This window comes from Cibotium barometz, chromosome 5 (genome assembly GCF_041138505.1).
Source record: "Cibotium barometz isolate CiBa-2024 chromosome 5, ASM4113850v1, whole genome shotgun sequence".
Lineage (NCBI taxonomy): Eukaryota > Viridiplantae > Streptophyta > Polypodiopsida > Cyatheales > Cibotiaceae > Cibotium > Cibotium barometz.
The window spans coordinates 17,578,912-17,600,415 of record NC_141050.1 but is presented as its reverse complement, the minus strand read 5'-3'; the positions used below and the strand labels follow the sequence as shown (position 1 = coordinate 17,600,415).

Sequence of the window (21,504 nt, the reverse complement as noted above, 5' to 3'; positions counted from 1 at the left end):
AAATCTTATATTGATAGGTGAGGATTGCAAAATGAAAAAAGGGATGCCAAGTAGATTTGTTGGTTTCGTAGCTGATATCAAAGTCGCAATTCATGGTCTCTCGGGTCACTTTCCTTTGTACTCGATTGAAGGAGGGTGCTTTGAGGTATAAATCTCACACGGATAGTGAGGATTGTCAGATGGGAATAGGGATGCTAAGTAATCATACATGCAAAGGCAATGTGGAAGCCAAAGGGGTAATATATAGTATATCCAAAGAGACTCCTATCCTCACGACTCCCCCAAGCTTGTCTTGTGGAAAACTACAAGGAGGTGATTAGGCAAAGTGGGGACCTGCCAAGCCTCTGCAAGCCCATGTGGATGTGAGTCATGCACATATGTTGGCCATCCATCCAAGACACTTTTGTGGTGTGGTATCATGACGCATCATGGGCAACATGACAACTCATGGTTTCCATGATATAGTTAACACTTGTTCAAATCCCACGGTGAAAAATTCATGTGAGGCTCACTTAAAAAAGTTTCCCAATGCATTCAAAACACCGCTACTCCACTTCGGCAATGCAGCATTCACAATTGGCATCATTGCCCTCCAAAGCTTCACAAAAGTCCACCTTTCAAGTTCAATATAACTCAGCTTTCAAGCAAAAATGACCATTTGGCATCACATCCACCTCAAACAGTCCCCCCATGCTAATTCAAAATGGTTGAATGGTACAGGAACACGATAACATTCTAACATGCTTGCAAAGTAACATTCTAACATGCAGAGGCTGCACATATTCAAGCAAACGGTTTTGTCCAACTTACAACGTAGATATCTCTTACAGCACACTGTGGGGGCACGAGTTCAGATCCTGACACCTAAATATGCAACTATGTGACATATAACACAACAAAGAAAGACAAAGGAAATAGAGCACATTGCTTTGGAAATTCAATGTTCATTCATTTCAAAAAAAACCATTCATCCATGGTGTCATCAAAAAGTGGGGGAAATCCTCCTCGACTATTTACAAAGCTATATTTTCCTTCTGTTGGAGGAGACCCCAACCTTGTGTGAGGGGGATTAGATTAGAAAGGCACCGCCCTAACAAAACTACTGCTGAAGAAACAACCATACAACAGTCCACTATGAACTAAGCTAGATTTCTACCCTTGCCTAAGTAACTGATGTAGTTAGTGAGACCGTATCATACACAAGGCACTAGGACAAGCCGGAGGGGGGTTGATCAACACCCCTTCATCCATGCAAGATCTTAAGCTTAAACTTAAATTAATTCAGAGTACAGCCTCAACCGTACACTGTTTTCAGGCGCTTTGCTGCTTGTACAAAACGAGCAATTACTTGGAGTTCATCCAGTTGCTGCAGTCCATGAAAAGAAGAGAATTACACTCAATTCAAGACAAAAACCATACAATGAAGCTGTGAACGATTGTGACTGTGGAAAGCTGCTACACAAAAGAAGAAAATTACACTCAATTTAAGACAAAAATCTTACAGTGAGCTGAACAATCGTGACTGTGGAAAGATCCTATACACACACACACACACACACACACCCATTCACCCACGAGCACAATTCTCTAGTCAAACTTCCCGTTGAGCTGAATGACTGAGGAATCCCCAATATTTTGGTCCCACTGGCAAAGATGCTACACAACCACCCACCCACACATAGCCACACGAGCTCCACATGCACACACACACACAAGGCCATACAAGTTTCACACATATATTCGTGCAACAATAGTTCAACAATCAGAGCTTGATCAAGGCTTTAAGAACTGCTGGTCATACCAAAGGATCCGAGAGCACTCAAGACTGTCAATGGGATTGCCAGATTTTACAAGCGAGGATCACACACAGACGAGAAAAACACACAACAAACAAGATAAACATTACTGGCAAAATATGCACACAAAAAGAAAGCCACCTGAGAGCTGAAATGCCTTTGAACGGCATCAACAAGCTGTTCCTTGGATGAGTGCGGACCAGCATCAACCTGTACCAAAAAATACATTAAAACTTACTAACACAGAACCCCAGATAAAAACAGGAATGCTACTAACAACAAGGTAACCTCCAAGCCAGAAAGAGAGCGGCAAAATAAGCTGACCAGGTTGAACCGTCTCCAGTATCGCAAGAGAGTGGCTGTTTCCAGTTTGCTCAGATTAACTTTCTGCGCACACCCAAACAGCTCAATGCATATTTGGGAGAGTAGGGAAAATGCAGGAAATCCAGCAGCAAGGAAAGGAAGCTAGCTGCATTGTGAGTGAATGCCTGGCATATAAATCTCAAAAAACGAAGGATATGGAAGGAAGAAGACCGAGGTTACATTCCTTTCGTAGCAACCCAGAACGATTAACCCACACCGGGAAGGAACGAGACCGGATCTGTATCGATCAGCCCAATCTTACACTAAATATGAGGTGACAAAATGACCCCTAAACCTCTGCAACATGTATGACCCACAAAAATCACAGCAAGATTTATGACCTGACAAACCCACAAACGTGAAAGAAAGACAACCTCACCATATCCATGCTGATCACATAGTCAACATCTGAGAAAACACCTAAGAAATCAAGCAGGAAAATAAAAAAAATAATGGCAATCATAATCAGTACACTAATAACACAGGTAGATGAACAGCAACCTGTATGACCTAACAAACCCACAAATGTCAAAGAAAGACAACCCAAACTTCACCACCATATCCACTCTCATCACATTGAGAGAAACCGAACAGAAAAATAAAATATCTTTGATAATTGTAGCGTGCAATCATAATTATTATACGCTCTCGCACATTTAGACGTCATTATACGCTAAATTATGGTATAACTCTTGGTACTACGATGATTTTGACAAGAGGGGATAATCTACATTAGAAAACTGACCAGAATTCTATGGCTTGATTTGGGTCCTGTTGAAGAAACATCAGCAACTTGACTCTTGTGGGCAGCTCTCGGTGCGTTGCTGGATTTTTGTGGGCGCACCCTCGTCTTAAAGGGCTTCTGGTAATCCTCTGAATCGATACAAAAAGCTTACAAGATTAAGTGGAAAGAACCAGACAGTACAAGATTGAGAAAAAGAAATCACAAGATTTATAGTTAAATCAGAAGAATAGGCAGAAGATTGAGGGCGATGCAGGATTAACCCATAACAACAGAAGGTAAGGGAAAATCTGAGCCAAAACAAAGCTGAAAATCAATGAATCCTGCAAAGATAAGATAGGAAAGGAGACTAATACAGACCTACGTTTGATCTACCGTCCTCAGAATCATTCTCATCTTCTTCTAGTCCTGTTGGAGGTTCTAAAACACTCAATGCGTTCCTTTGAAGCTTGACTTCAAGCCCATTAGTGAGAACCTATATCAAAGAAAATTGACCGAATGAGCAGGTGGAATGATTCAAGCACTGAAGCAAAATGGAAAATCAAGATTTAGGGCAACCCATCGCTAATCTCACCCTCGGAATAAATTAAATCCGAAAAGGGAGCAGTTAATGCAACTGGAGAAATCCATAGACAAGGAAGAGAGCTACCAAAAACAGTGGAAACCTTAAATTATAAGTCTGATTTACACCTAGTTCAAAGAAGTTAAAGAAAGTTCAGACTCTGGGTTTACCCTACAGCAAGAAGAGGAAAGCTATGGTGAGATTAGGGTTTTTAATTTCTTCTTCTCGTTACCAGCCAATGCCAGCCTCCAAGGCCAACGGCTTTCTTGACGACTCCGTGAAGCCCAACGAGGACAGATTTGGTCCTGTTGTTGCCTGTGACGATGACTTTGGTGTGGCGAGGCAGCACCGAGAGCTCTTCGTCGAACCCCTCCTCGCTCCCACCTGGGGAGATTAACCCCTCCGGCCCTCCTTCCGCCTCCAGCATAATAATGCACCCTCTTCAATGCAGTTAACCCTTGCTCACACAACCTAAATGTGGGCGAATCTGTATTAGCAGAACCACCCACTCACTTCTTCCAGAGAAAAATACAGACAACCCATTTTTCTACACGAATTGAATCGAGTCAGGTGGATAGTGAGCGATCATGTAGGAGAGCAGGAGAGCTCAATGCAGGCCTTTTGGAACGCCCCAACTACTGGAATGTTGGAATAGGAAAAGAAGCTGCAAATTGGGCAATAAGAAGAGCTTGTGGGAAAACCGAATGCAAGCAATTTTTGGATTGGACAGAGTCCCAATGATAGGGTTTGCAATGCAGGTGCGATAGTTGGCGATCTGAGAGGAAAAGGAAAGGGAAGGGTAAAGCTATCAAAGGAGGTGGGCGAATGCAGAAAAGGTGGAGGGAGGGAATGTTTAGCTCAGAAGACGAGAGAATTGGGAAAGATAAGGAAATTGGGCAGTGAAGTGCAGAAGAGAGCTGGAGGGGAGAGCCATTGATGGGAGGTGAAACGAGATTTGCAGAAAAAGGGAGAGGACAGAAAGGGGGGGGGGGGGTCGGATGGACAGGAGTTGATCTAGAGAGAGGAGCTGAAAAAGAGAAGGGAACAAAAAAGAGAGAGAGAGAGAGAGAGAGAGAGGGAGCACAGATTTCAAGAGAGAGGAGCAATTGCTTTGTTTTGCAGTCCTTAAAAGTGAGATGAAAGAGAAAGACGAGAGAGAGAGACCCAAAACGGGGGAACGACTCGCACCCGCACCCAAAACGGGGAACAGAATCGAGGAGAGAGGCGAGAGGAGAGAAAAAGAGGGGGAAACGAGAGAGAGAGAGAGAGAGAGAGAGAGTTTTTAAAGAGAGAGAGTGTGTGTTAAAAAGCCCAAATGGGGGAAAACTAGAGCGAGACTCAGACCCAAAATGGGGCAATGACTCGTACCCAAAATGGGGAACAGAATCGAGGAGAGAGAAGAGAGAAAGAAGAAAGAGAGTGTGTTTTCAAAAGAGAGAGAGAGAGGGGGGGAGCGGGGAAAACTAGAGCGAGAAACAGAGGCAAAATGGGGGAACGACGCCCACCCAAAATGGGGAAGAAATTCGAGGAGAGAGGAGAGAGAGAGAAAAAGAGGGGGAAACGAGAGAGCCAAAATGGGGGAACGACTCGCACCCAAATGGGGAGAGAGGAGAGAGAGGGGGAAACGATAAAGAGAGTGTGTTTGAGAGAGAGAGAGAGAGAGAGAGAGAGCGCCAAAATGGGGGAAAACTAGAGCGAGAAACAGAAGAGCCAATATGGGGGAACGACGCGCACCCAAAATTGGGAAGAAATTCGAGGAGAGAGGAGAGAGAGAGAAAAAGAGGAGAGTGCTTGGCGCACTCCCCCACACAGACCCATCCTCATCCCAATCTCAATCTTAATAATAATAGGACTTACTCCCTATAATTGCAAACAATACCCGTGATTAGAAGTATTTAGAACGCCAAAAAACCCTCAAACCCCAGTTTTTTTAAATTACCAGAATCCAAATAAAGATCATAAGTACAAAAATTTCATTTGAGTCACATGAGCACACAACTCCCCAAAACAAAAAACACATTTTCTTGCCCTCCAATCCAAGGGCCATTTTCCACACCTAGCTTGAAATTGAAACCGCCAAGAAATTGAACCTCGTTACAATTTGAGATAAGCATACATATGATTTCTTAATGTAGCAATTGGTTGCCAAATATGCTTAAAAATAAAGTGGAAATAGTCCCCAAGTAATGATCATAACAACCACTCATCATAGCAACAACGTCAACAATACTTAACTTTTAAAAGGTCTAAATAAGCTATAAGAGCAATACTGATCTTGGTAACTTAAGTTTTAAGGAACTGTTTTCACAGTAAAAGTACAAACTATTTTCACCAATGGGGTGAATCCATACATGCAAAGATGTTTAGTTCCTTAGTTCCTTTTTATTTTGAATTCTGAGAAACGGGGTAGTGAAACTACATGCCACACGAGTAGATTCAGACCCTCTACCTCCATATATGGAGACAAGGGTGCTGTCGTTCGCATAATAAGCAACAACAACAATAACGATCTTGGTAACTTAAATTCTAGAAAATGTCCTTGTTTTTTTTGTTTTTGATAATAAGCATTTAGAGAGCCATGTTATTTGGGGGCATCTATGCCGTCAAAATCACCAGGACTTGAACCCGACCCAGCCCCCACAAGGCATTCGCTTCACCACAATGGGCACCCAACCCCAAGGAGGCTACGTAAGCAGAGTTGCAACTAGTGAGATGTCAAAACACACAATATTTGAAAGGCTATTAACAAGCAAAATGCACCGCACAGAAACGAAGTTGAATTTGATCGAGACAACAATTTTTATCGAGTCTGTGGAAGGAAACACATTTCTAATTCGGTGCTTTAATTTGACTAGGTGGTGGGAGGGCTATTGATAAAAGAACACTGGTGGGCAGCTGGAGGGCACTTGGTGGCATTTACAATGGCACATGAACGAAGTGATGGTCCACCAAAGGCCCATGAGGACCACCACCATGTGAACAGCCGCTAAGCACTTTTAGGGTTTCAACGTTGGACACTTAAAAAATTGATTACATTAATCATTGTACTGGGGAGTTCCGACTTTAATTAGTCCCCATCAACCGGTGCTGCTCCCGCTGTAAATTTTTTGCTTGCTTGCCGGTTCCGCTTTAATTTGCTTGCTTTTCAAATTTCTTGCTTTTCTTTAAACAATCATGGAGCGCCAGTACGCGGCTGTATACTTATTAACAACACCATGTCCGTGATCGTCCATATAGCCCAGGACCCAGAGGTCACGGACATGGAAATGGATACCTCTTAACAGTCTGCTAATTTGCGCTCTCCCCTCTAATCTATCTGCTGATTTGAGCACCCATTACCACCACCTCAATCCTCTTGCTAATTAAACACCCTAATACTAAACACTTGCTAATAAAATACCCAATTCTCCTGCTAATTATCTGTTGATTTGATTCATTTTTTAGTATTGGCCTGATTTGGGCTTGTCTAACACTGCTGATTAGGATATCCATAAATCCTCCATTGCTGCGTGATTTTAACTAATCTCTGTGTTTCTCCTGGCCCAATTCGCCCACCTTAGCTGCTGATTTGGTTAGAAAGTAACTGTACATTAGCTCAATTTCTACTGTGGAATCTCACTGCTCGAAAAAAAAACGCTTTTTCAACCCTTAAAATTAAAGGCAATACTTAGGCTTAACCAGGATTTAAACTTTAAAATCACTAAAACTCGGACAAGAATTTATAATTAAAATGCGCAAATCCCAACCCTTAAAATTGAAAACAACATCTAATTTCAACCGGGGTTTTGAAATTTCAGCCGAGAAAATTACACTACAAACCTGCAGTACCCAATAACTCCACCTGCTCCTTTGGGTACACACAGTACCTTCTAAATCAGCCAATTTTCCTGTGGTTTTGGGCACCCAATACAACAACTCCACTATAGAAAACAGCACTACATTTTCTAATGGCCCAAACTTCAACGACAGCTCAACGGACAAAAAAAGAGGATCCAACACCCAATGCCTTTTCCGCCCGCATTTCGATGCTCTGAAGCGCATATACAGGCCCCAGGGAGTCCGGACAAGACCCACCAGCCCAGGCTTTCTCTGCCCACATCTGAAACAAAACTCCATTAAGATTATTGTCCACAAAACGCTGATCACCCCAACACTGGTTAAAAAAAGAGAGACGCAACATCGAGTAATAATCATCGATTAATCCGCCGCTGTAATAATGATTACCCATCAAGCAATCGGAGTATCGGCCCATATATATTCTGCTTAAGCCGCCAAATTTGATCAGGATTAGCCACCCAAATCCCTTACAGCCGCCTTAATCAGCCTACTCAAGCCGCAAAATTATACCCTTAATCAATCATCCTAACCCATTCTTAATCACGCTTAGCAAACCCTCAACCAGCCGCCAAATTGCGCCCTTAATCGGCCCGAATTATCCACAAGAGCCGTCAAATTATGCCGTTAATCAGCCGCAATCACGGTCATAATCCCACATTAACTCGTTAAAACTAAATCATTAGACCGCACCTGGCAGCGTGGCAGCACCCAACACAAAAACGCCCGTTTGACCGGCATGATGCTCGTGGGCCCTACATTATTTCAAAATTGGATCGAGGACCTTATCGGCACGCGGGGCGGGAGTCCGAACACTGCACAACAGAAGTAACCGGGTCCACCGGCAGAAACTGGTCGCCACGTCCGATCGGGGCTTCTCACCATTGGATGGGCGCCACGTGTGGGTGGGTGCACCCACATCGAATCTGGCCCCTATGTGTCTGGTGCGCAGTAGGTGGGGGCAGGCAAGGACTACCTAGAGCTTGGAGGGTGCCAATAAAATCCTTGTCCCAAACCCTAGCTGGGCAAAATAAAACTATTAAAAAAAAAACAAAGCCCCTTTTTTGTTTTTGTTTTTTCAATTTTTTAAAAAAAACAAGCTGATGAGATTCTCACCCACACCCACCCCCACCCCCCGTCAGAGGCTCTCATTATGAGAGAAAAAGAAGTGTTTTTTACGTCTCAGCTCCCACCCCCTCTGGGCAAGGCATAGTTGATATAGCACATCTGACATGACTGTCCACACCCATGGGCCATTGCCCTTTCAACCCCCCCTTGTGTCCCCATCCACCGCAAATGAACCCCCCCCCCAATTGCCCACCACCACCCTATCCTAACACCACATTTTTGTGAACAATACACTCTCTTCCAATCAAGCCATATAGTGCAATACTACTCCTACCTTTCTAGTCACCAACCCTGCTCACTAAAAACTGGCCTTTCTTCTATTTTCAACTTCATGAAATTCAAATTTCTCGACAACAACTTAACTTCATCCTTAAAGAAAACCAACACATATTTAGCTATAAAATCGAGTAGTTGCAAGATTTTTATTAATGAAAACCAGGTAGGCTTCAACCTTGTCCTTTTTAGAGCAGTTAGAAAAAAGTTTTCATGAGCACTAGTCACCAACATAGCTCCCCATGCCTTCAATAGGAACTATTTAGTATAACCCAAATAATTCGCTTAAAATTATCATCTTTTTTTTCTTGTCTCCTAGGTTTAAAACCTTAGTTACTAAAATTACAGAAGATGAAAATCCTTTACATTTGAAATTGCCCTATGCAAGGCATATAAAATCAACTTGGAGTGTCATATCAACAATGTACTTGTACATAGGCTACACAATTGTATGTATGTGGAGGGTGAATTTGGTCATGAAAAAATTGGTCTCCAAAGAAGCTATAAAGTTCATAAAATAAGGAAAATAGTAAATGACAAACATCCTCCTTTTAGGCTACCAATTAGAGTAGGCTTCCTTCAAACTTCAAATAGATTTTTCAATGTAAGTTTTATCCAATACATCTTCAAGCATGGAAGCGAGTGAAAAGGGTTATTCCCTCTCACCTTCCTTGACTACCACCCCTACCCTCAAACTTCAAGATTTGATAATAACCCTATTTTAAAAGGAAATCTCTCTCTCTCTCTCTCTCTCTCTCTCTCTCTCTCTCGATGTAACGAGTTTGTGTAAGGTTTTCTTTTGAGAGGTCGTATACTCAACCCTAACTCCTTACATTTTGGCACAAAAATATGAATTGAATATGATCTTGCAGCTTGGCTATGTCTTTAAAAGCTCTCTCTCTCTCTCTCTCTCTCACACACATACACACACACATATTGTTGTGAAATAGCTTGTCTATGGTTTCCAATCAAGGGCTCCCACATTGGAGTCCAAATCCTTTCACTTATAATTACAACTTGACATGGATGGAATATGATCCTCAAACTTGACAATATTGTTAAAAGATCTCTCTCTCTCTCTCTCTCTCTCTCTCTCTCTCTCTCTCATAATTATAACTTCTCTAGCTAACTAGTAGGATTTTTCTTCAAAATGCTTTTTTTTGGACCATAGACTTGGCTCAAGTCGTTATAATTACAACTTGACATGGATGGAATATGATCCTCCAACTTGACTATATTGTTAAAAGATCTCTCTCTCTCTCTCTCTCTCTCTCTCTCTCTCTCTCTCACACACACACACACACACACACACACAATTACAACTTCTCTAGCTGACTAGTAGGATTTTTCTTCAAAATGCTTTTTTTTGGACCATAGACTTGGCTAGTGTATGTGAATATAAACACCTCTCTCTCTCTCTCTCTCTCTCTCTCTCTCTCTCTTATTTATCTTGTAGGTCATTCTCACCTTTGTAGACGTGAATATAATAAACCCCTCTCTTTTCCCTCTATCTCAATATTTAATCATGTCACTCTCTACTTTAAGCATTGTTTGAGATTCACGAGTGTATGCACATGCAATTCATATTTGAAAGAAGAAAGTATTTGACAAAAGCATTCCAAATATATTTTGTGACTACGACTCCTTGGACGCAATAATTAATTGGACTCTAGTGGTTTCGGGTTTCGAGGATGACATTTGAATGTGTTTTGGTGGTTTAGGGCTGAGGGAATGATGTGAATTCTAATACCCAAAAAAATATTGCAACAAACAATGAATTATACACTCTCTCTCTCTCTCTCTCTCTCTTTTTAGTGGAAACCACACGCATTTTTGGCAGGAAGATAATATGCCTATCAAATAGATAGTGTTAAGCCCTAAAGGAAAATCCATATAAGACATGATTTCTATTAAGCAAATAATTCCCACTTGGAAAAATAGGACCTAGGCACACATTTGAGCTGCCTTTGGAGTCTATTTGACAACATTGCACCCCAGAGATTTGCATCAAACACAACACTTAATGTTACGGAAAAATTTCATAACATGAAAGATTTCCACTCCAATAAATCCACGTACATACATACACCAAAATATAAATCTCATCGTCCACCTTCATGTACAGCTAAATTGACAATATTGCACAGTTTTCTAAAACATCATTTAAAAAAGCCAAAGGGGAATAAGAAAAAAACGTTGATTATTGCAACATCATCTAAGAAACAAAGGGAAAAATCAAGAACATTAACACTTAAAAATTAGCACCGTTTTAAAGGAATAACACGAAACCAAAAAGATTGCAACAATGTGGTACAAGATTAGAGTATTTGTGTGTGCTTCCACCCAATAATTTCATCTCCACACATCCCCCCAACAAAAACACACACACACACACACAAAGCACCCAAATGACTCTGTCCACTGAAAGTACCACACTAAAATGCAATGCCTTTCAATGGTCTCATAAGGAGCCAGCATTTTCAAGGTGCACCTCACAGCACACATCACATATTTGATGAACCTTCTGTAACGAAAGAGTATGGATTTCAACCTAAAGAATAGTAGCACTACATTGAAGTTCTTTTGTGCACAAGGTATACTAGGATTAAGACAAGTAAAAATGGCCTAGTATCAAGCTAAAGAATATACCAAGGCACCAGCCCATAAAACCCTGCTGCATGCATTTTTCCAGCCAAGTGCAGGCTCTAAGATGATGCGCCATGTATAAAGCACTTGAACTAAATCAAGAATTTTTTCTTGAAAGTGACAAGCAAGCAGTGGTGCAGAAAATGTCTTCCATGTTCATACCAATCTCTCCATATGGGAAACTTTGCCTCAACTTTGGCACTTAGAATCCCTCCTTTGGAGCCGCGTGAGATCAAAGCTTCTATGTATACCATGCCCATAAGACTTTGGCATCCCTAGATCCCTTTACTTTGTATATAGCTCACTAGCATAAATGGGGAATCCTGATTTTTGTTGGTGTTCATGCTACTTCAAGTAGCTTGTCAATCTAGCCAAGATCTGTTGTTCTTCTTGCCAAGCTCAGAACCTTCTTAGCATACTACTTTTTCCACCATTGGATGCTCATGAAAGTCTTCAAAACCATTGGACAAAATTTTCTGTACCTTTTCAAACAGCCTGAACTGAACTCCATGGATTGGCTAGACTAAAACTAGAATATGGAACTGAATGACGGTTTGTTTCATCACTTGGGGCACCATTGCATGGGTTGATACACCCGTGCTTTCTTGACTTTGGAGCCAAGCCATAGCTATGGCTCCATAGGCAAGAAATCATGGCCCATGGACTGGTGCTCCTCTTCATGGACAACGGGGAGGACTACAAGCTCAGACACACATCTCTAGATCACTGCTATCCCCACTGCTGAGGCCCCCCATGGAGAACATTGGGAACACCTACAGGGAAACTCAAGAGATTATGCAGCAACATCGCAGAAGCTTCCTATATACTTGAGTCCGGGTTCTTTTCACACGTCCCTCCTACCCCCCTTCAAATCCTAGTGTTTATACCTTGTGAGAAAGAACGGTTTTCACTCATACATCTGTAGTAAGTTGTACCAACTTTGCCACCTCATGCATACACCTATGCACCATACCACTAATTGTAACCTGCCAATAGCTCTCTCAAAGCAGGGCTGGTCACACCAAGTGGTACATGCATCCGTGCATAAGGAAAGTCCTGGAGTACAACCACAAAAGGCACCCAAAAGTTCCATAAACCGACCACAAGATCCCCTTTGTCAGCACTCAAATTGGGGCTGAAGTACGACCTTGCTCCCAATCGGTTCAACAATCACTAGACCCTGCTGCTTCTCCGTATCTTTCGGTTCGAAGCTTCTCCCTTTCACCAGACCTGGTCCTAATTACCATGAGGCCCTTGTTTATATTAAATGCAGCATTCCCCGTTAAAGATGCAAAAAGAAATCAATCTCTGACCCTAAGTTTTGTTGGGAAAATTCCCAACTAGCTTCTTGTCAACTGTCATGCTTCTCTCCTTGTCTTATCTCCCCTCTTCCATCAGTATCTGTCCTCACACATCCAAACCCACAATCTGGAATTTTCTCCATCCTACCTCAGAGCTCGTGGCTCGTAGAAGGTCTTCCAGCTAAAGCAACTTGCTCATGAAGAAAAAGCACCCTCCCAAGTTACATTCAAATCCTCGCCTAAAAGGCCAGCCTCCTCGAGTCATCTCACATCCCAGAGCAATCCAGAATGAAGGCGGTAAGCACTTTTGGATTCTACTTGCTCTCCATATGCAAGCTTCTATCTTTAGGTCAAATTTACTCTTCTTTTAGGCATTAAAACTCATAAAGCATGTGCTTTGGCTTTTATGCCCAAAAATAGTATTAACGCCACTTATGCTGCATGACCAAAATAGCACTCACAGCTATGCTTGGAGAAAGCGTGTGCCCAACTGTGCGCCATCCAGAAAACTGCCTGCAGCAGACAATCATGACCATTCAAGTCTGTCCAGCACTCACGCTGACCTGGCCCTCCTGTATGCCTGTAATTGTCTGCACACAGCTCACTTCCTTCTCTGCAAAACGTGCAGGCATGTCACAGGTAGTCCTTTCTGCACTCATGACTCTCCAGTGTGGGTCTGCCGCCTCTCATAAGCCTGGCACAGCCATCATCTACAGCTTACATGCAGCCACGACTGTCTCAAGTGTTTGTGCAAGCTCCAACACCCATCGCGTGTCCCTCCAATGGCAGATACACACTGTCCAGCCTGCACAAACACCAGCTTAAGTTCACCTGTGCAAAGCTTTCAGGACAGCATACACACACCTCAAGACTTGCAACCTGATCCCAGTAAGAGCACGTCACTCAGAGCATCTATAGACCAAAAAAGCACACGAAAAAACCAAACAAAACACAGCAAACACACCGTAAAGGAATTGTTGAGATGTCAAGCTCCACATGAGCTGACACTCACGAGGCGCCTGCATGACCGTTTGACATTTACATCACTGGCGGGTTTGGTAAATGGCACTGACATATCTTTGCCAGAGACTACATTGACTAGTCCACACTTGCCTACTCCACTTAGCGTGTTCACATTATGGACCGCTTGTATATACTTTATTATGTGTGTTAGTCACTTTTTCTTTGTAGATCTCTTTTTGTTGTGTGAAGAAGAAGAAGAATTTTCAGCCTCTCACCTTGTGTGTTCTCTTCTAGGGTTTGTGTGAGTGTGGATGTGCTTGCAAGAGCTCAAGCTCTCTTCTCCCCTGCATCTTTTCATGGTATCAAAGCCTAGTTCATGGTAAGGGCTGAGCGGCAAGCAAGAGAAGCACAAGAAGCGGTACGAGGATAAGAGCTTCATCTACTCTTTCCCCTTTGTGTTGGCTACTACATCCTTGTTGGGAGCTCTTCAGAAGGCACTGGCAAACGAATTCCGATTGAGGAGCTTTCTTCGCGGGAACAAAGCTATAGGACAACTATACTGTACGTTGGACTACATTTTTATGGCCAAAAACGCATTTTAAGCGTGTTTGGACCTCCGTTTCGCAGTTCGCAGACGTTCACCAACACTGCCGAGAAGTTTCGATTCTCTGCAGAACTCTGTTTTTGAAACTACAGGAAGGGTAATTGGTTGTGCAGACACTGTGTGTACTACAAAGAGGTAAGTTACATTGGGTGTATGTATGCAAATTGAGGTCACTGGTTGTGATAATTTGGGTGCAGTATAGTACCACTGCAGAGAATACAACAGTTAATGCAGATCAAACAAGAGTGTTGTTTTTGGTAAATTTGTGTTGCAGACAAGATGTCGAATGATGGAATAAACCAGATTATTACAGAGAAGCTTGACAAGAACAACTTCCATGCTTCGAGGTTTAGATTAACAAATTTCTTGATGGAAAAAGGTAACTTGGACTCCATTGAAGGTGAGCATAAGAAGGCACCAGAGATATCGGAGATTAATCCAACTACTGCAAATGTAAAATAATTCAAGGAGCAGGAAAAGTCATGTGTTGGCTTTCTAATAGTATACAAGACACCATGATTAAGCATATACAGAATGATCAGTATTGACTCGGGAGAACATTCCTAACTTTATAAATTTGGTGTCAATACTGATCATTGAAGAGAAGAATTTGAGTGAAGATCAACAGTCTTCACAAAACAAAAACAATTCAAAGCAACAGGTCTTCTACACAAGTTCAAGTAGAGGAAGAAGAAGAGATCATAGACGTGACCAAGGTGGTGGCCGAACAAGTAATCAGAATTATGGTCAGCAACAGCAACAGTCCCAGGATTAGCAACAACACACAGGTGGAAGAGGCCAGTTTAGACGCAGGGGGAGTCAACGAGGTCGTGGTAATTGGCAAAGACAACATGATGATAAAAGAGGTTGTTTTTATTATGGTAAGCCTGGACATGTACAGGCAGATTGCTATAAGAAGCAGAGTGACATGCGAAATGAAAAAGTATAACAAAACAACCATGCATCCTCAAGCAGAAATAATGAGGATAATGAGAGATTAATTGTTATGCAACATGTAGTTAATACTGTGTCTGGAAATGATGTAGCAGCATATAAGGATGATGTATGGTATGTTGATTCAGATGCTTCGAACCGCATGACAAGTCATGGTGAGTGGTTCAAGAAAATGAAGAGTCTTGAAAGACCAGGTTTTGTTGAAATAGGGAATGGCATTGCTCATCCGATTACCCATGTTGGAGATGTGTCATTGTCTATGCAGGATGATAAGGTGAAGTACCTTGCAGATGTACTTCATGTTCCGAACATTACAAAGAATCTGGTTTCTGTTGGCCAGATGATTGAGCAAGGTTTGCAAGTCCGGTTCAACCTTGATGGCTGTTATGTAGAAGACTTTAAAGATAAGTTCAGGTTGGTTGCAAAAGGCAACAGAGTGGATAGAATATATATATACCTAGATGAATCCAAGAACATGCCCAAATTTACCTTATAAGAAAGTGCAATTTATAACCTCATGGTAGTCATCCACAAGACAATAAACCATCAACTCTATCATGCATAGTATGGACTAGATACTATGACATCTCCACTAACGTCATCAGTGTCCAATAGTGGGCGTAGAACTTGGTATCAATATATGCTCCCACACACACACACACCCCACATACATTCATACAAAGGTTAAGTTTCTGTCACAGCTTCGAAGATACAGGACAGAATCTTTACATTGAATGTAAATATGCCTGAAATGAGTGCTGCAATGTTTGCAAATGGTCAGGAGTTGTTGCAGATACAGACATTTGGCATAAGAGAATTGGGTATGTAAATGTGCAAAGAATGAAGTCTATGCAGACTAAAGAAATTGTGACAGGGTTGCCTAAGTTTAAAGTTGAAGGTATGCAGAAAGTATATAAAGCATGTCAATTTGGAAAGCAAGCAAAGCATGTATTTCCACATGACAGAAATATAAGCAAGAATGTACTAGATGTTGTGCATTCAGATGTATGGGATCCTGCGAAGACTATGTCTATGGGAGGCTGCAGGTACTATGTAACATTCATGAATGACCACACGAGGAAAGTGTGGGTGTATTTCATGAAGGAGAAGAGTGAAGTGTTCACTCATTTTTAGAATTTCAGAGTGATGGCTGAAAAACAAACAGGAAAGCATGTGAAGTGCCTAAGGTCAGATGGAGAGGGAGAATACTTTTCCAATGAGTTCTCTGAATTCTTGTGAAAGAATGGCATTCAGAGACAATTTACATATAGATACACTCCGTAGCAAAATGGAGTTGCTGAGCAGGAAAACAAGCACATTGCAGAGATAGCAAGAGCATTGATGGCAGAGAAGAATATGCCACATAGCTATTGGACTGAGACTATGTCTACAGTAGTTTATATCATGAACATGACTCCTATTGCAGCCATACATGATGTAAGGCCAGAGGAGAAGTTTACTAGCAAGAAACCTGATTTATCTCACTTAAAATTTTTTGGATGTATTGCATATGTGCATGTGTCAAATGAGTTGCATACTAAGCTGGATCCAAAGGCAAAAAAATGTGTATTTATTGGGTATTCCCTTGAGCAAAAGAGATACAGATGCTATAATCCTGCTACACGTGAATTGATGGTAAGCAAGGATGTTGTATTTGATGAGATGAGTAGCTGGTATGCTGCTAAAAAAGATGCTGTTGGAACTGATGTAAGTGGAAACGTAATTGCATAGAATACAAGTCAACAATCAGTCATTGAGTGGACCAGGAGAGTCCTCATCCAACGGTTCTGTTGATAGACCATGGAGTGGCAGGCTGCGTCATAATACCAGTCCTGGGAATGTTGTTGGTACATCACATAAAGGCAAAGAGAAAGTGGTTGAGCCCCTTGGTATGCCTGATATTTCTGCAACAGGGCATTCTCTTATTGATGGAGAGTCTAGTGGCTCGGAGATGAGCCTTGATAAGAAGCTTGGGATTTGGTGCCATTGCCTGAAGGCAAGAAAGCTATTGGTTGTAAGTGGATGTATAAGGTGAAACATAACAGTGATGGTAGCATAAGTAGATACAAGACTAGATTGGTAGCCAAAGGATATACGCAGACACATGGATTGATTATGAGGAGACATTTGCCCCAGTTGCAACGATGGCAACTGTGAGAGCTGTGATTGCAGTGGCTGCAACTAAAGGCTGGTTTTTACATCAGAAATGTGTTCTTGCATGGTGACTTGCAAGAAGAAGTGTATATGAATCAGCCACCAGGTTTCGAGGATACAAGTCACCCGGAGTATGTATGTAAGCTTCGTAAGGGTTTGTATGGGCTGAAGCAAGCTCCACAAGCATGGCATGACAAGATTGCTAAGTATCTTGTCACTATTGGTTTTCATATGGCAGATGCAAATCACTCTTTGTACACGCGCAAGAGTGATAAGGATATTGTGATCATCACCATCTATGTAGATGATCTTATTGTTGGGGGTGACAACCTGGATGAGATTGAGCATGAAAAGTCTTCTCAAAAGAAAGTTTGAGATGAAGGATTTGAAAGATTTGTGCTACTTTTTGGGAATTGAGGTCATTCACATACCTGATGGTATTTGGTTGTCACAAGACATTATGTACTGGACATGTTGTCCAAGTATGGGATGGCTGATTGTAAGTCAATCTCGGTGCCATTAGATCAAAATGGCAAGCTTAGTGCGGATACAAGTTATGTGTTGGAGGATCCCACTATATACAGGAAGATTGTGGGGAGTTTGATCTGTCACGATCAACAGGCCAGATTTGAGTTACATTGTCCGCTTAGAGAGCCAGTTTATGCAGGTATAGTGTGCGACGCACACTTCGGTATTTAAGGCCACGGTTGATTATGCATTGTTTTATGCAACAGGTGTACCATTGGAGCTATATGGGTACACAGATGCAGATTAGGCAAGTAGCATCTTAGACAGGAGATCTACCAGTGGATTTATGTTTTCATTGTGGAGTGTTGCTGTGACATGGAGCAACAAGAAGCAACCCACAGTTGCCTTGTCGAATACAGAGGCAGAGTACAAAGGAGCTACGGGTGGCAGCGTGTGAGGTAGCTTGGTTACACAAGCTACTTGCTTATTTGGGGTTGCATGTGGAGAGAAAGGTTGTCATATATTGTGACAATCTTAGCAATATACAGTTAGCCAAGAACCCAGTTTTCCATGCGCGGACGAAACACGTTGAGGTACATTACCACTTTATCAAGGGAGTCTTGGCACGCGACATCGACTTGGCCTACATCAGCACACAGGATCAGGTTGCTGACATCTTCACGAAGGCCTTGGAAGCTGAGAAGCTCCGCAAATTTCGATATATGCTTGGAGTTCATGAGCTGGAGTTGAGTTTGAAGGGGAGTGTTGAGATGTCAAGCTCAACATGAGCTAACACTCACGAGGCGCCTGCATGACCGTCTGACATTTACATCACTGGCGGGTTTGGTAGCTGGCACCGACATATTTTCACCAAAGATTCTACAGCTGGACTACATTGAGTAGTCCACACCTACCCACTCCACTTAGTGTGTTCATATTATGGACCGCTTGTATATACTCTATTATGTGTGTTAGTCACTTTATCTTCTTTGTAGACCTCTTTTTATTGTGTGAAGAAGAAGAAGAATTTTTAGCCTCTCACCTTGTGTGTTCTCTTCTAGGGTTTGTGTGAGTGTGTGTATGCTTGCAAGAGCTCAAGCTCTCTTCTCCCCTGCATCTTTTCACGAACCTGCTTTTTCATGAGTATGCAATAGTTCGAATACCGCTCTAGTACACCCAAGAAAAATTGACAAGAGCCTATGCAACTTCAGCCCTCCTCGAAAGAGTGCTCCCATACACACCTCCAAGAACCTAGTACTAAGCAGAAGATCACCCTCAACCATAGGCGGTCGACCAACAGCATGTCCAAGATGTGGGATGTGGCCATCCCCAAGAGTCTCAATGACATTGCCTTTGGGATTGCTCGAAGGCTCAGCACGTTTGGCAACGGATTCTCTACATCTTCACTATTGACAAGGCCTCTTCCCGTACTATTACATGGGGTACTGTCGCTTGGGCCACAAAGGCCAAGGTGGTCATGGCTTGTGAGATTTGCAGTAGCATTGCCGCATGGCACATCTGGAGAGCTCGATGCAACGAAGCCATCGAAGACACCCACACTCCGCCAGTGGAGTCCATCTAGAGCATCTGGCTCAACATCATTCATACCCTCCGCGGATAGTGCAGGAAGCTTTAGGGTGGTTCTGACCATATGCGGAAGCGTCGGGAAGCCTTCTTGAGGCTTTGGCGATCTGGTCCTTTTCTCACAGATAGTGGTGGCGAGCCCACTTGGCATTACAAACCACCTATGTGGTTATTCCCTCCCCCACCCCTTGTATGAGATAGTCTTCTCCTCATAGAGCGGCCAGCTGGAGGAGAAGTGCATCCTTCCCTCTTATTTTGTTCTTTGATCCTTGCCCCGTACATGGAGGCGAGTTTGTATCTAGCCTTTGAGGATCTCGTTGTTGGAAAAAAAAGAACCTAGCACTAAGGGATGATTCTTTGACACCTTAGTAACCCTTTGTCGTGATGTATGGGGCCCCGTTAAGGGAGCCAAATCTCAACGAGGATTGAAAGGCTCCAAGTCATGATGTTCTCCTGCATGATCTGGAGGAAACCATAGTTACCACACCCTATCATCCTGGCAAATTCGAGGCAGCTCCCTTGATGGTAGATGCACTTTTCCAAGCGGTGATATGCATATATCGCGTAAACACCCTCGAACTTAGGCTTGCTTGGGAGTCCTCTCAACAGCTAGCAAAGAAGAGGCATGATCTAGTATGGTAAGCTAGAGTCACCATTTAGTTCCTCACACATGAGCTGTTAAAATATTGCATCTTATTATGCTGTCGTGGAGGTCCTGTCAGCCTGTTTCTACAGCCGACCTGGTTCATGCACAAGTATATAAGAGTTGCTCTCTTTTATTCATTTAATCATCTTACAGTGCCCTATTTGCTAGCTCTTGTACTCTGTAACCTCAAGCTAATAAAGCTCTTGTTCTTGCTTGCAATCTTTCTCTCTCTCATGTTTATTTGCTTCCGCTTGTGCACATTCTTTCATGGTATCATACGCTTAGGCTCTGGCTGTTGCACAATCTACTTCTCTCCTTCTTCAACTATGCCTTGCGTTTTCTGCTTCCCTAGATTCTCCAGGATGTAGATCCTTCAAACAGTGGCTGCGTTTTCTTCCTTAGCTGCGTGTTTTGATCTACAAGCCCTCCTACTGCTGTCGGCCAGCCTCCAGGCTGCGTTTTCTTCTACAGAGGCAAGTGGAGGAGTTCTAGCTGCAAATTCAGTAAGGGCATCAGACAAGTGGCACATCAGCTCTTCTCCCTCCAAGATCCCCTCCCCCTTCCGGTAGGAGGTTCCCGGTGGTGTGTTTTGGGTTTCTTTTGTTGCTGTCCAGCCTGCATCTTTAAAGGGGGCTACTAGTCCCTAATTGGATCTTGTGGAAAGGTGCTTGAGAGAGCACGTGGATTGCTTAGCTACTAAGGTTGTTTGAGACATAGCTTCTTTGAGACAGATATGGGTCCCCACTACATGAACAAGGAGGACAAGCTCAGTGGTTCAAACTATGATCACTGGAAGCTACAGATGAAGGTCTGGTTCATACACAAGGGACTCTGGGAGATTGTTCACGGCCACGAACGAAAGCCCGAACGCCCTACCAGCTCTAGGAAGTGGACTCAGGACCAGGAGGATGCTTTTCTTGCAGAACTTTCAGCTTGGGAGAATCAAGACTCAAAAGCTCAATCTGCACTTGTACGAGCCATCTCACCCGAGGTCTCCCCCGCCGTGCAAACATTGGATTGTGCTGCTTCTGTTTAGAGAAAGCTGGCAGATCTATATGCACGGGACTCTACAATGCGGTCTGTCAACCTATCGGGTCAGCTCTTTTCTTTGGAGTTTACAGCAGGGACTTCCATGCAGTCGTTTTAAGGTAATCCATGAGCGATTATTGGCAATGGGTGCTGCCCTGACCTCTTCTCAGTTAGCTACTCTCCTCCTCATCAAGCTTCCTGCAGATTATGACATGGTTTCCCGAGCTTTGCGGGTTCAGATCACAACACGTTCCCTCGAGTTTGATGATCTGTACACTCTCCTCTTGGAAGAGGAATCCATCCTAGTTTCACAGGGGAAGTTGAATGTTTCATTGTCTATTGGACCTGATCAAGCACTCGCGATGGTGCAGAAGAAAGTTCGGAGTCGGTGTTACAAGTGTGGTAAGAAAGGCCACCTGTCAAAGGATTGTCAGTCAAAGGACAAAGGCAAAGCCAA

General features: G+C 42.8%; 1 protein-coding gene across 2 annotated transcripts; it reads right to left on the bottom strand.

Annotated features, from left to right (window-relative positions):
* Window positions 1-924: 924 nt before the first annotated feature.
* LOC147638139 (uncharacterized) lies at window positions 925-4,567 on the bottom strand. 2 transcript variants are annotated; one of them, XR_015265814.1, is made up of 6 exons: window positions 3,696-4,567; window positions 3,262-3,376; window positions 2,905-3,032; window positions 2,121-2,397; window positions 1,938-2,006; window positions 925-1,366 (listed from the first exon to the last, which is right to left on the bottom strand). XR_015265814.1 is itself a non-coding variant. In XM_086798056.1 (6 exons), exons 1-6 carry the CDS (start codon window positions 3,888-3,890, stop codon window positions 1,295-1,297), a joined length of 642 nt encoding a protein of 213 aa, XP_086654182.1. In that variant the 5' UTR covers window positions 3,891-4,567; the 3' UTR covers window positions 925-1,294. The 2 variants fall into 2 exon arrangements, 1 of the variants encoding a protein (XP_086654182.1); XM_086798056.1 differs by having other exon boundaries at window positions 2,121-2,183.
* Window positions 4,568-21,504: the final 16,937 nt, after the last annotated feature.